The 14509-nt window shown below is 41.1% G+C and overlaps 1 protein-coding gene across 6 annotated transcripts in view; it reads left to right on the top strand.

The window, feature by feature from the left end:
• Positions 1 to 14509, top strand: part of pbx1a (pre-B-cell leukemia homeobox 1a) — a 105740-nt gene that overhangs the window by 36839 nt on the left and 54392 nt on the right. For 2 of the 6 annotated variants that reach the window (XM_078173358.1, XM_078173361.1), the window contains exons 1-3: positions 1555 to 1660; positions 1804 to 2278; positions 3042 to 3115. In XM_078173358.1, the coding sequence (XP_078029484.1) occupies positions 2094 to 2278; positions 3042 to 3115 (259 nt within the window). In that variant the 5' untranslated portion in view covers positions 1555 to 1660; positions 1804 to 2093. Of the gene's footprint in view, positions 1 to 1554; positions 1661 to 1687; positions 2279 to 3041; positions 3116 to 14509 lie in introns of those variants that run through there. The other 4 variants (XM_078173360.1, XM_078173362.1, XM_078173359.1 and 1 more) reach the window with 3 other exon arrangements.

Genomic DNA, 14509 nt, shown 5'->3' on the forward strand with positions numbered 1-14509 from the left:
GCATTTTTGCTCAAAAACAAAATTTAAAAAGTACTCTGCCAATTACATGTTGCACTCCTTTCACACTGGCACTTCTTGAACTTGTTGTCGATTTCCCAGGCGCGATGCAATTAAAATAACAAAAGTGGTCAAAATTGATGCAGAAAAACGACAAATATCAGCTAAAGATAAAAAACCCAACCATGTTGAACCAGTTGTTGAAGGAAAAAAAAAAGTCACTTCGTGGTGTTGTACTACAAACACTCTCACTCCGACCTCGTCACATATCGATGCTTGGTTTCCACATCCACATATGACATGAAAAGTACCCTGGGTGCGTCGGTTGTTGACGTTCTCTATGCCGTACCAAGTTCTGCCTGTTACATGCATTGTCTTCTTTCAAAATACACTTCCGTTTTCACAGGAAATTTACTGTTTACATACAGACTCTTTCAAAATAAAAGCACTATGTCAGTACAACACTGCAAATTGACGCTTCAACAACAAAAAAACATGGTTGGGTTTAGGCAACAAAAACACGCGGTTAGGTTTAGGAAAAAAGAACAGGGTTTGGCTTTAGAATCTTACGGGACTTGGTTTGCTGGACCAATCCACCACTCCTCCCACCTGTCCCACTAGGACTTTCACCGCCTTAACTTTCGTCCTTGTCCTGCTGCGTTTCCCCCTGATGCCACCGGGCGATATTAAACTACAACTGCAACTGGCCATGTATCAGGCCGACGTTAAAGGAAGCCTTTCTTTTTGTTGGTTTCTGACGCCTTAAGTCACTGCCCGAGCACCAGATTTCGTCACCTTTAGACTGAGACTGGGCTCTGTACTGACGAAGTGTGTTTATTTTGAAAGAGACTGTGTGTAAATAGTAAATTTCCTGTGAAAATGGAAGTGTATTTTGAAAGAAGACAATGCATGTAACAGGCAGAACTTGACACAGCGTCCCATAACATCAACAACCAATGCACCTGGTACCTTTCACGTCGTATCTGGACGTGGGAAGTCCATGACCAAACGTTGATAGTGTTGCCAAAAGGCTTAACGTGATTTTGCTTTTCTCCACATATGCATCAGTGCTATTGGAGATCTTAAAAGATACTTTAATGTTTAAAATTTGTCGGAGTCCCCCTTTAATGAATTTTTAAAATAGGCTGGTTTGACTGGAGCATCGTTACATTTGCTCTAACAACTGCTGTGGTCCCCTGTTACAACAAAAGGCTTGTAAAAGTGCTTCCCCCCAAACTAATAAATTCATCTTGATTTATTTTTCCTTTGACTGATTACAAGGATGTAAATATTCAGCTGGAGAATATATAGTCAGGGTGACAGAGTGTCTTCTACAAGCACCACCATGCTGTCCTGTTGGGTCAGAGCTTCACTGCCACTCACAATTATTTATTAGGCTACATATTCACTCTCTATCCATCACCGTATAGCCACCCGGTCCGGTCACATCTCTTTATGTTTATTACAGTGTCCCACCTTCTCGAGGAGGATGATTGACGTTTTCGGAGAGGACCGAGGTGGGACTTGCGCGCTCCTTCTTCTCCAATCGTGGCTCGAGGGGCGGAGGCTTTCCATCCATACTCTGATTATGAGTCAGTTACCAGACATAAGCGAAACAATAACAGACAGTTGGTGGTGACTTTGTATCCAAAAACCTTCACAGGCAAGTTGAGTCTTTAGCGCGTTTTAGCGCATCAAGCTCTCGAGTATATCGGAGGTTTGATAAGAAGAGCTGAGCGCGCTCCACTTTTAATCAGATTAGGAGCCTTTAATGTTCAATCCTGTTTTTTTTCTTCTTCCCTACAGTAGCGGTGCAGGAGTGGCCAAAGCCAAAAGCAGCGATTCAGATCAGATTTCACCTAAACCAGCTGGGAGAGACACCGAGAGCGAGAGAGAGAGCAGAGAGAGGGTTTGTCAGTCTCCCTCCTCCCAAATCCAGAAAAGCTTACCAAGGAAAAAGGAGGAGTGTCGGGGCTGAGAGAGACGCAGAGGAATCCAGAGGAATTTCCACAGGATATTTTTCTCTTCTTCTCCCCCCCCTTCTTGATATTAAAATTTAAAAGTTGGAGGCGAGGCAGCAGGGACCGTGGTCAAGGATGGACGAGCAGCCTCGGTTGATGCACTCCCACGGGGTAGGCATGGCCGGACACCCCGGCCTGGCGCAGCATATGCAGGATGGCACGGCGGGGACGGACGGAGAGGGAAGAAAGCAGGACATCGGAGACATATTACAGCAAATAATGACCATCACAGACCAAAGCTTAGACGAAGCACAGGCGAGGTGAGGCTCCGCAAATAACACTTGTATTATTAATCAGAGAGCGGAAATATTAGACAACGTTGTTGGGGATGGAGGGAGATAATAACATTGTGGTTTGTGCCTCTAAATGAAAGCAATTACGCCCACTGAAGTGCCGTGACTGCGTGAAAGCGACAAAAAACACCTCAAAAACTTGTCACGATTCATATTTGATTACATGAAACAAGTTTTGCGTTAATATTTTTATTAAAACTATTAATTATTGCATGATTATTAGAAATTAGTATCATCTGTTTGGAGTTTTTCTTTAAACTGTGGAGCAGTTGCCACTTCAGTTTTTCAGGACACTTGTGTTACATTGTAATCCTATGCTGTGATAACATGTTGCAGATCCTCTCCTGTAGTTTTGACCTATTGCACTGTCAGTAATTATCAAAAATATATAATGCCAAACACTTTGGAGGCATGTCACAGGTGTAGTGCAACTGGGTGGATTTTGTTGCATATTGTACGTTGAGGTTTTAATTCTCTAGTTGTGTATTTATGTGACTAAAATAATTAAAATACCATAGAATCAGTGTAAAATATAATAATATTTTTCTCTGAATGTTTTATAAATGAGCCTGCTTCTTACAGTAGAAACAGCAGGAGAATCTGGGGGAAAAAATTATCTTCACGATGACATTTTGTGATTTAAGTACGCCCCTCTCTTATAAGTGGCTTTGTGACTGTTGCCACTTGTTTGAATATTGATCTGGAAAGGGATGTCCTGTCCTCTTTTTAGGAAACATGCACTGAACTGCCACAGAATGAAACCTGCTCTCTTCAACGTCTTGTGTGAAATAAAGGAGAAAACAGGTAAGTTGTTTGTCCTGTTTGCTTGATTTTAGTCTTTTTGTTTGCTTGAACTTGTCATTTTCATGATGTAACAGTGTCTAAGCATCATGTCTTTTCCTTATTTAAAAAAAAAAAGTATTAAAAAAATATGGAGGTCATGATCATTGTGACATTCCTCTAAATTTATTTGGCATTAAAAAAAAAATCGTACGATTTACGCCACGTTTTCCTTGACACATGTCACACACCATGCATGTGAACAGCCTTGGCCCCAGATGAGGTGCTGTCATTGGACAGGAGTGTTTTCATGCCGACATTTGGGCTGGGGCCGGGCTTTCTCACCCCTTTCTGTCTGTTTTTCTTGGCCGAGTTTGACGGTTGTTTGCAAAGTGAGCTAAAATTGCAGAGGCAGGTCGGAGGGATTTTCTGTTTATGTTTGCAACGAGGGGGTCAAAGTCATGAAAAGGAATGTGTGAATTATTACTCACTTAACAGCAGATTAAAAGAAGAGCGGCTCACATGATGAAAGCCTGTGAATATTCTCTGAGGGATGTGGCAGGGCGCTGTGTAAGAGGCGGCTTTTCAAGGGAGGAAATAAAACAAAATATCCAATACAGGCTTATCTGGGAACACAACTTTGAAGCTGTCTTTGAGGTTATTGAGAGCGCCTTGTCACTTTTAGTCTGGTCAGTCGCATTCGCAGCCATGACAGTTAAAAATAAACACAAGGCTCATATGGAGGCAATACCATTTTCCTTAATTTTACATGAACTCTTATTCACCGACATTTCATTTGTGTGAGTCAGAGTTTGGCACAGGTTATTCCAGCAAAAAAAAAAAAAAAAAAAAAACGTAAAAGGAACCAGCGGACACTTTGGGATTTTCACCAGATTTAAAGGTTAAAGAGTGCTGTCTGTGAGGAGGAAGCTACAGTAGGTTGGGGCCCTGTTTCTAAATTGCAAGGCTCGGAAAAGTGAGAGAGTAATGCCTGGCTCTTTGTAAACTGTCTGGCGTCTCCCTGGGTTCAACCAGAGTTCGTTTCCAAAAAGAAGAACAAAGTGACTTGGACCTTTTCCTGGCTTTTCCCCCTGCCTCTCCTCTCTTCCCACCGTTCTTGGCAGCGCGGGATTTCACAGAGCTTCTGACGAGGGAGAGAGGCTCCCCTCGGCCTGCAAATTAGGACCAAGTTTGGAAATGAACATATTTTAGCGTACTTTATATTCCTCCTTCTTTTATGTATCGAATCGGCTATTTTTACTCAAAGTGTTTTTGAAAAACACGCTCCAGACCACAAATGAGCAAGCCCTAAATAACTGTGTCGTTTTGATGATGGCAGAAAAGCGTTTAAAAGTTAAGAATAACCCAAACAATTTACGAGAGAATCGAGCTTTAATGGCTGCCTCGCTGTGTCCTCCCTGTCTACATTTGAAGAGCTGAGCTGCGGCTCATCTTCGCCCATAGGAGGTTTGTGCAGACGAAACTGAAAATCCTTTCACTGCAGTGACAGAGAAAATGACTCAAACCTTCACCATGGCATTTACAGCCAAATGTGCTGAGTGCAGTGTATGCGAGTGGAGTACAGCCTGTAATTTGTCAGGTCTTTTTTATATTCTTTATAAAGAGTCAGCTTCTCCTCGCTTTTTTACATTGTTGCAGTCAGAGCGTCTTTGAGAAGAAGTGTGAGCAGGAGGAGACGAGTGCAGCGGTTCAGATTCACAGCAGCCCTTCTCCTCGACCTTTTGCTGAGGAGAGGAGACATTTCTTTAGATCATATATCATTTGTTGCATGTTTTTCACATGTGTGTCGCATGCACCTCTTTACGCTGTATCAGTGGCGTGTGAGTGTTGACAGCAGCAGTATGGGACATTGCAGCAGTGAGGTGTCCATTGGCAAGCAGCTGACAAACAAGGCGGGAGCGCATGCCAATAGCGGACAGAGCAGGCCTTAACTGATGACCCCACCCCACCCCACTCCCTGTATATTTGTGCCGGGGTCGGGCTGGTGTCATGGCGGGAGAGTATTTAGCAAGCTTAAACAAGCTCAGGTTTGCATGCTGGCTTATGGAAAACCAACGGCAGGGGTTTGTGTTACCACTTACAGACGTTCCTTTTGGCCGCCAGTGTTGTATTTCGTGTTTGCCCTGACTACCGGCTCCTCTGCACTTTTTTTTTGAAACTATCATCATTGTTTCTACAGTTCCTGAGAAGCACTTAGAATTTGTTTTCCCTGTGCTTGCTTCACATCCTGTGAAGAGAGTTGGAGAGCGTCTTTGTTTGTGTGGAACCATTACGGCGAGGAAAGCTGGCACGTACAGGTTGACTAAGTAAGAGAAGCCAGACACCAAGTCAGTGTTTCTGGGTGTCAGATTTCAGGCCTACTCTCTCTCCCGCTCTGCACCTCTCTGTGTCTCTCTATCTGCGGGCCTGGGACTGTTTCGTCAGGCCACTCTGTGTCAGCAGCCTCACATTACCCCCATGCAGGCTCAGGTCAGATGGAGAGCTCCTGCATGACTAATGTGATCAGACGGATAATGCATTACACCGCTTGAACTTATCAAAGCTGGAGACCTGCTGAATCAGTCGCTCCCGCTAACTGCAGCCACCCTTCCCTGCTAATTAGGCATGTACACACATTTTAGATATTCACAGTGGTGTTTGTCTGGTCACTTTCAGGGCTCCTGTCGTGAATGTTGGGAGAAGTAGTTTTCGTCATTAGCACGACGTGAAGAAGTTTCTCTTGAGAACTGTCCTCAAAGTTCTGTGTCGTTCATCTAACAAGTAATTTCATTGTTTAGTAGTCTGATGAAGGGTTGTCAAAAGTATTAATTTATTCATGTACATTGATTTTGAACATTTAAAACAGTTTCAGTCAGCTTCCCGCAGTATTGATACACCTGTACCAACCGTACCTTTGTGCTGTCTCTTATTGTCAATGTTAACTACAGTCATTCTGCTGTTCTCTGCTGCACATCAGGAAAAGAGAAGTCGTGGTCATGTGATAGCCTCGTTGTATTTATCTTTTAATAAACATTTTAAATGTTATGCCCTCAATGTCGAATTTTCCCATGCTATCTAAAATGGTACTGAATATACATGTTTGTTAAGGTATTGTATCAAAGTTAGCAATTCCTGTATTGCGACAACACCGCTGCTGATTTCTTGTTTAAATGAGTAATAATTTAGGCTATAATCTTGAATACAGTGGCCAAGGTGATATATTTATATTTATTGTTTTGTCTGACCAGCAGTCCAAAACCTAAAGATACTCAGTTTACAATAATTTAAAACAGAGAAAAGCAGCAAATCCTCACTTCTGAGCGTCTGGAAACAACAAAATATTTGGTATTTTGCTAAGAAAAAGACTGATGCAATAATTCAGTTAGGTTTCAGATTAATTTTCTGACAATAAACAAATCAAAGGAATCAAATCAAAGGAATACTTCACCCACCAAATGATCATTTGTATATCAGTTACTCACCCTGTGTTACGCTGAATTTGAAAAAAATCAATCACGATGAGCGAAGAATCCAAAAACAGAAAATTCTTGATGAATTGAAGTAAAAGTTTACAAACTCTCACACAACTTGTGAAATTGCGTGACTTTGGTGAATCCGAACCCACCCTTTAACACACCAAAGTCACACAACAACACAAACTAACTGATTGAGGCAGTGTAGACCATCAGCTCCCGTGTTCAGCGAGGTAAAATTACAGCTTTTGTCAATGGAGTCTGGAGCATAGCTTAGACAAGTTTCACTTTTAGTTCAGTTCTCCATCAGAAAGGGCCGTCTGTTTGGGAAGTACTGAGCATATGACTGGATAAATGAGACTTGGATTATACTGCGCGAGTTGTGTGAGAGTTTGTAAATGTATGTTTTGATATACTTTAGTTGTTAAATGCGGACCCTGTTTACTTCACTTCACTAAGAATTTTTGCGTTTTTGGATTCTCCGTTCATCGTTGAAGTGTGTGAAAAAAACAAAGTTTCTTTACGAATTCAATGTAACACACACAGAGAGTAACTGGTATACAAATGATCATTCTGTGGGTGAAGTATACCTTGAATCAATGGATCGTTTCAGCTCTAGTAGATAGAGTAAACAAAGGTGCATGGTGAGAAAATGTGAAACTACTATTTACTGTATAACCTGTAACATTACCGTTAAACGTTGATGGAGGTACTAGTTGAGCTCCCATGAAGCAGTGGATAGACTGGTCACTATGGCTCCCAGTGCTGCTGTTTTTCAGTATTTAATTGACATGGCTGTCCATGATGAGTTCAGGGGTTAGTGTTGCCTCTCTTTGTTACTCTCCTCTCATCTCCAGTGACAGATGGAGGCATTAGTCTCCAATGTGGCGCTGTCCTGAAACTAATGGCTATGTCCTTGGTTTCCCCGCGCTAGCTGGGAGACTGTATATCTGTCCCCGGCTTGGAAGTGCCGAAGCAGCAGTTTATCCCCCCATGTTTTAGTTTCCACGGAAATAAGGCTGAACAGGACTCTGTCTGTTCTCTCGTAAATGACTTCGAATAAATAACTTCAAAACGAGTGCGAAGTTTTCCTTTAGAAAATGTTGCCGGGCTTTGATTTGCGAGTTTATAGGAAACTATTCCTCCACTTAACCAGAAACGTTCCTCTTAGTGAATAATAATAAACATGTAATATATTTTTCTAAGTAGTCTGGGCGGGGATGTGCTGATTGTGAGTTTATCTTTGCCTTTAAAGTGAGTTATGTCAAACATAAATAGACTGGATTCCATTTCACCCACTGACATTTCCTCTATATTCATATTTATTTTCTCCACATTATCAGTGCACTTCAGAAGCAACAGCGAGTATTTTTTGCTGTTCCCTGTCCTCTGATATAAACTCACTCGCAATTAGGACAGCTAATATATTATGCAAATGTTGACTGGCTTAATTGAGACATGTTAATCATGTTTTAAGAGGCTAATTACAGCCCTGTATATCTGAGGTGGGAGTTGTAATTAGCCGTGATAACAGATCTGGCTGTAGAATGGTCATATTCTGTGTGTCATCGTATGGCGAGGGAGTGTGTTTGTAAGAGTGTATGTGTTTTGCAGTGGTTTTTGAAAGTTACAGCAGCTATATTTTGACTCTTTATGCCGTCAAACAAATGAAAAATCGAAGTTTGTATATTAGTTTTGTGTTTGTGCATGCATGCAAGGGCGTAGGTTTTGTTTTTTGGGGTTGGGGGTCCTCTGGCAGAAAATTTTAGCATCAAACACTTCATTTTCTGCATCCTGGTGAATTTTATGCACCAATTTTCGCTGTTTCTTCCCAAATTTATGGTGTACATATCTTTAATCCTGTCCAAACAAACAATGTTCTAAATATTGAGCAGGGCGTCTCTTCCTGGATCTCCCCCAAAATCCACACCTATGCATGCATGCAGGTGTGTGCCCATGTCTGTTTAATGTTTCAGATAACTATTTTCCCCTCCACGTGCATTTTTCACATTTCACCTTCATGGAAACAGCAAGAAGGACAGAGTCACAGAAATCCATCAGTTGACCTACTCAACACAAATATGAATGCATTGCATCTCTATCTATAGTTTGTTTCCTGCACTTCTCAATCTGGTTATCTGATGCAGCAGCGCTGGCCATTTTGCAAACCGGGCTTTTATACAAGGCTGTGTTCTTAGTTTTCTGACAGAGATCATATTCAGATCCATTACGCTAAGAATGCCCTCCCACTTATCGAATATAAAATTGCTTTAGAGAGGAAATTTGCTCTATGGCGGAGTGGAGTTTCTTTTTTATCAGATGTTTGTCTCTGGAGCAGCTTTTAGTGTCTACAAAACAGCTCTGGTGACATTATTGCAGCTGCAATTGCCTCAGCCATTGTTTTTCTTATTGGTGCTGTTTGGATATGATTGGATTTTCCACAGTCTGGTGGAATTGCCTCACGCAGTACGACCGGTGGACGCGTATATCCTCATATTGTTGGCGTTGAAACACCTGCAGATCTTATTACCGATATGTTCATGGGGGCTCCAACTGTGTACTCCAACTACCTCTGAATTACACAGTTTAGTTTCTCATTTTTCATAGTGTTAAATCTGTTTGGTTACATGACACCTCTCTCCCCCTCTCTGTTTGACTGAAGAAACATATCCTTTCTTATATCAAAAATGTAACTCATACATTCAGATTTTCTTGGGTGCTTTGATGGAGGTGGTTGCCCTGGCAGTTGATAACCTTTAATACGAGGTGTGGGATCTCATTTCTCTGGCACCCTGCCACTGCGATGTAAGTGGCGTGTTGGCAGCATGCTGGGGTTGTACAAAGGAACCCCCCCCTCTCCTGACTTCGATGAACAGTCAAACGTAAAATGGCAAGCGCTCTTCCCTGGCTGACTTAGTAAAAATGACATAAATTAATACATGCTGCTTAAACAGGACCAAGATTAATGGTTGCCTTTCGCAGCGGCTTAGATCCTCTGTCAGTCGCTGCTTGCTGCCCAGATGGAATCAACACCAATCAATGAGGCTACCCGACTCTCCCTCGATATCTGCTTAGGAGTGGGACACACACACACACACGCACACATTTAAATATATCCTGTACATGCTCACGCATATATCATGCAAAAAACATGAATTGCACCCTTGTTGATGCAGTATTTTTGCTCCTCTCCTCAGCATTTCTTCATATAAACTCACAGGCATATCCTGTATTACTTCCCATACAGTGGGATGTTCAATCAGGTGCCACAAAGTCAGATGGGGAAGAGCAGTGAGGCTGATGGCTCAGTAGTGATTGGATGTTTCAATTACTGATAGTAATGCCATGGTGTAGTGAGTCATGCAGTGCAGATAGCACCATTTATTTTAATCAGGACAGGGGAGAGATGGGTGTGGATGTGTCTCCCTCGTTTCAGAGTAGTTTCACATTTAGATGCAGGGGAGTGCGCTCTCTCTCTCTCTCTTTTTATTTCACACACAAACCCACACACGCACAGACACACACACACACTCACACTCAGGTGGATTGAGAGTGGAGGAGAGGTTGCCGTGGGTAACGCATAGCGACAAGGTACTCTCTCGGTGAGCTATTCTAATTTATGTTAATAAACCTTGCTGTTGCCGTGAGAGACAAAGGGGCCACAGATGAGCCTTGGTAACCTCGGCACCTTCAGTGGAAGGAAAGGCGCAGACAAAGAACAATGCAGACGCGCGCACACACACACTCGGAGGGAAAAAGAGAGGAGAGATATCGAACTGTAGAGAAAGACACAAATACTGTGGCGGAGAGCGATGATAAATTTAGCCACACAAAGAGTTGTTTTTGTGGCTGCAAAATCAAACAGCCTCATGCTGGCAATCTTCAGTGTGCTGTGTGGTATCTACTGTTCCTGCGCGTGTGTCAGAGTGTGTGTTGGAGGGGCAGAAATAGGCAGGCAGGCAGGCAGGCGGTCTCTTGGGATTGTTGCTGCTAATTCCGTGGGGCCTATAGAGACACAGGGTGCTGCAGTTTTGGATCACTTCCCGGGGCAGATGTGACACCACAGGTAGCATTTAGCACAGTGGGGTGAGAGCATGAGTGTTAGCAGAGGTCAGCACTTGGCCTAGCCGCCTGGCAGTGGGAAGACCATCTAACTGAGAGGCAGATAAGGGCCCTTAAATCTGCCTCTGAAGTAGTGTCAGCTCTTTCGGGGAAATAAGGGAACCCTCGGCAGTGGTGATTTTGGCAGCTCTCTTAGATTTATCAGTCTTTTGACAGAAATACTTTTTACTTTTAGTCACATTTTAATTATTTTTGAAGCTGTTTCTCACCAGTATGATGTGAAATTGTTGTGCAGAAACAAACTACACACATCGAGTCCAGCACCTATAATCTGGGTTGTTGTGTTTTCATTTTCATCAAAAAAAAGTTTCCTCCTTAATAGTGCCCGTGTCCACTCCACACGACAATAACCTATCTGACCACTGCTCCAAAGTCTTTTTTTAAATTTTTTTTTTGAAAAATACACCTGCAAACAGTCGTCCCTGCCTGCTTGCTTTCTCTGGATTGACTGTGAGCATCTGTATATTATATATTATATATTGTATGGTTGATACCAGTAACTTACCAGCTGCTCCAAACATTGGACTTCCAATCTGACAAACACTCGTCGATGAGGAAACGTGAGTACCTGTCACCTATCACTGCCGCTTGGAGCGCCAACCACGGAAGGTCCGACAGATGTTATGATGTTATCCCCTGAACGACTTATCATGTTAGCAAGTACATATCGGCAGCAGTAGCATCTTCATCTTCCCAGCCGAAGCAGAAACCATTTTGGCGGCAAGCTCGCCATGACCTGTTGGTATGGTTTCAGTTGGAACGAAGGATGTAATTGGTCAAACATATATTTTCACAGGTGGAGATCTGCTGGGAGCATTCATAAGAACCCTCAAATTCTGTTTTCAGAAATATCCATGCAAATTTTTTGGACGAAAAAATTGTGTGAAACGACTTTTATCGTTTTAGTCTAGTTTCAGTTGACAACTACTCAAAACATTTCAGTCTGGTTTTAGTCAACAAAAAGTCACTACATTTTAGTCGACTTTATATGCTTAGTTAACATCAGGACTTATTTAAAGTTGGTAATATAACTTACAGTGGCTTAAACAGCAGGATGGTGCGCGTTCAGGTTGGTCATATTTTTCTAACCTTCTCCTTTATGCAAAATTATAAATGAAGTGTGTCAATTGAACGACTGACCAAGCCCTTTTTACGTTGAAGCTGTCATGTTTGGGAATATTTGGATATTATCTCTCAACCAGTTTAACCAATATTTACATTTCGACAGATGACAAGACGCACAATTGGGGGAAAAGTGCATTTTGAGTGTCCGATGGTTAACCACTAAAATGTTAGTCCCGTCTCATCAATCAAAAAACATAATTTCGTCATAGTTTTATTAACAAAGATCAATTTGTAGCTCGTCAACGTCTTGTGTTAGTCATGAAAAAAAGGTTGTTGACGAACATTACATTGTCATAGTTTTTGTTAGCAAAACTAACGCTGATCCTCAACAGACTTAAACTCAGGACATGGATCAAAACACTTCTTTCGTGCTTCGTCTGCAGTGATATAGTGTTAAAAAAACAATTAGCAAGTCAAAACTGCCATTAGGATGAGATCATTTCACTTGTTTCCTCCAATCAGTTTACATTATTGCAACTTCCATATTGAAAATTCTCATTAAACCCAAATTGCATCAGAAACAGTGTCAATTTTCTCGACCACCAGCTGCTTTGACTTACAGAAAATCGACTTTACGTATACATTAAATACCTCATTACTGGAAAACAAACCAAACATTGACATTTATCGCCACAGTTCTGATGTTTAACAAGGTAAAACATGTAAAGTATATTTCCCAGTAACAGCGATGAGGATTGATAATACAGTGACGCCTCCTTGCTGGTTCCCTGTACTGTAGATATCAGTGTCCCAACTCAAAGAGTGAAAGCTGTGGGTTTCCTTTGTGCCTTCTGTCTGCCAGCTTGCCTTTGGCGGTGTTAGTTCTGGACAGTTAACTCCAACTGAAATTATGTTAATTGCTGTCATTTTCTTTTTTCTACTTGAGCATAATCAGCAAATTATATACTTCTGTTCATTTATTACCAAGCCACTTCTAACAGAGTTTTTACCCTTCAAAGATCAAAAGTTAGGAGGTTGTTTGCTCTTATGATGTGTGTATACATGCCGGTTTATGGGAGCAAATGTGTGCTATCAACAATTTGTCATTACTGCAGCAGTGTGGTGCTTTAAAAAGTCTCTGAAATGATGAGTGGATGTGCGTGTAGAACAAAAATGCTATATGACAAAGTGCAACTACTGTAATTTGCATATTAATGCTGTGATTATCCATTTGTAATCGCTAACACTGCACACAACTTTAATGCTTTAACATTATCACCTGAAAATAGGGCTGAGCTCATCGATATTATATTGATATCATGATATGAGACTGTATGTCATCTTAGATTTGTCTTTTCCTGGTTTTAAGGTTGCATTACAGTAAATTAATGTAATTTTCTGTGTCTGCCTGACTGTTTTATTATTTGCCTTTACCCACTCAGTCATGTTATCCACATTACTGATGATTATTTATCAAAAATCTCATTGTGTTAGTGTTTTGTGAAAGCAACAATAGTCAACTCTGTGATATGGTTGCAAAATATTGAGCTATTCAGCCAGAAAATATTTTGATATTTGATTTTCTCTTTATTACCGAGCCCTACCTCTTGAGTTTTCTTTCTTTCACAAATCTTTTTATTAATGTTTTACCAGATTTATAGGCACATGTTAAAGATGTCAAAGTTAGCTGGTCTCTAAAACACAAAACCTACAACATTGAGAACATGAACTGAGCCCATGCTGTTAATCTGTACCCTAATCTCTCATATCCATATAACCCTCGCACCCTTACTCAAAGTGATAATAATAAAATAAATATTTAAAATCAAGCATCAGACACACAGAAAATGATAACAGTAATACGGTAAGGGAAATAAATAAATAAAATATAATAAATAATAGAATAAAACATAAAAAAATTAATAAATAAATACATAAATGAATGAATGAAAAAATAGAAATAAAAATTAATAAAAAGTAAGAAAAAAAAAACCTCTATAAAGGCCTTCCAGGTCTTGTTGAAGAATTGTGTCTTTCCAAGTTTGAGGTGGTGTAGGATCGAGCCAGCTATTGTTTGAGTGTGGAAGAGTGTGCCTCCACTAAAACAAGATGAGGCACCTCGCTAATAGAGCTGTGAAAGCCAAAACACAGTGTTTTATCAATGGGAAGTTCGGTGCTGTAGGTGGTGGGACTCCAAGCTCTCTGAGTTTAAAGGACATGCTTTCTAGAATTGGATCACATTGTAAAAAGACTCTGGCTTAGGTATTTACAAAATGATAAAGGAACATGCAGGAATCCAAAGCACGGCCCAATACCTGTCATTTCTTCTCTTGAGTTTATGCTGGAAATCCTCCTGTAAATCAGTCACTTAGTGTTTGTGTTTGCATGTGTGTTAATAGACAGTAACTCACTGAGAAGTGACAGGTGTGACATGGGAATATCACACACATATAAACACAAATGTAAACATACAGTATGTGGCCGTCTGCACTCTGGAGTCTGTTGAAGCACCAGTAGGTTAACTGATGCTCCTCTCGCAGTTGCTGCTGTAGTTAACTGTGCTCACCATGTGAAGGCAACTGTGCTAGTTTTTTAGACTTTTAATTTTACATTAAGCTACACCACATGACAAGAGGACAACTTATTGAACAGATTTTTGCGATGTTATGTTTTCTGATACTGTTTCGATTTTTGATTTTTAGTGTACATGCAAAGATTCGTGACGGTGTCGATCTTGTGTTGTGTTTAAACCCTGCAA

This window comes from Epinephelus lanceolatus, chromosome 12 (assembly GCF_041903045.1).
Source record: "Epinephelus lanceolatus isolate andai-2023 chromosome 12, ASM4190304v1, whole genome shotgun sequence".
NCBI classification, from domain to species: Eukaryota; Metazoa; Chordata; class Actinopteri; order Perciformes; family Serranidae; genus Epinephelus; species Epinephelus lanceolatus.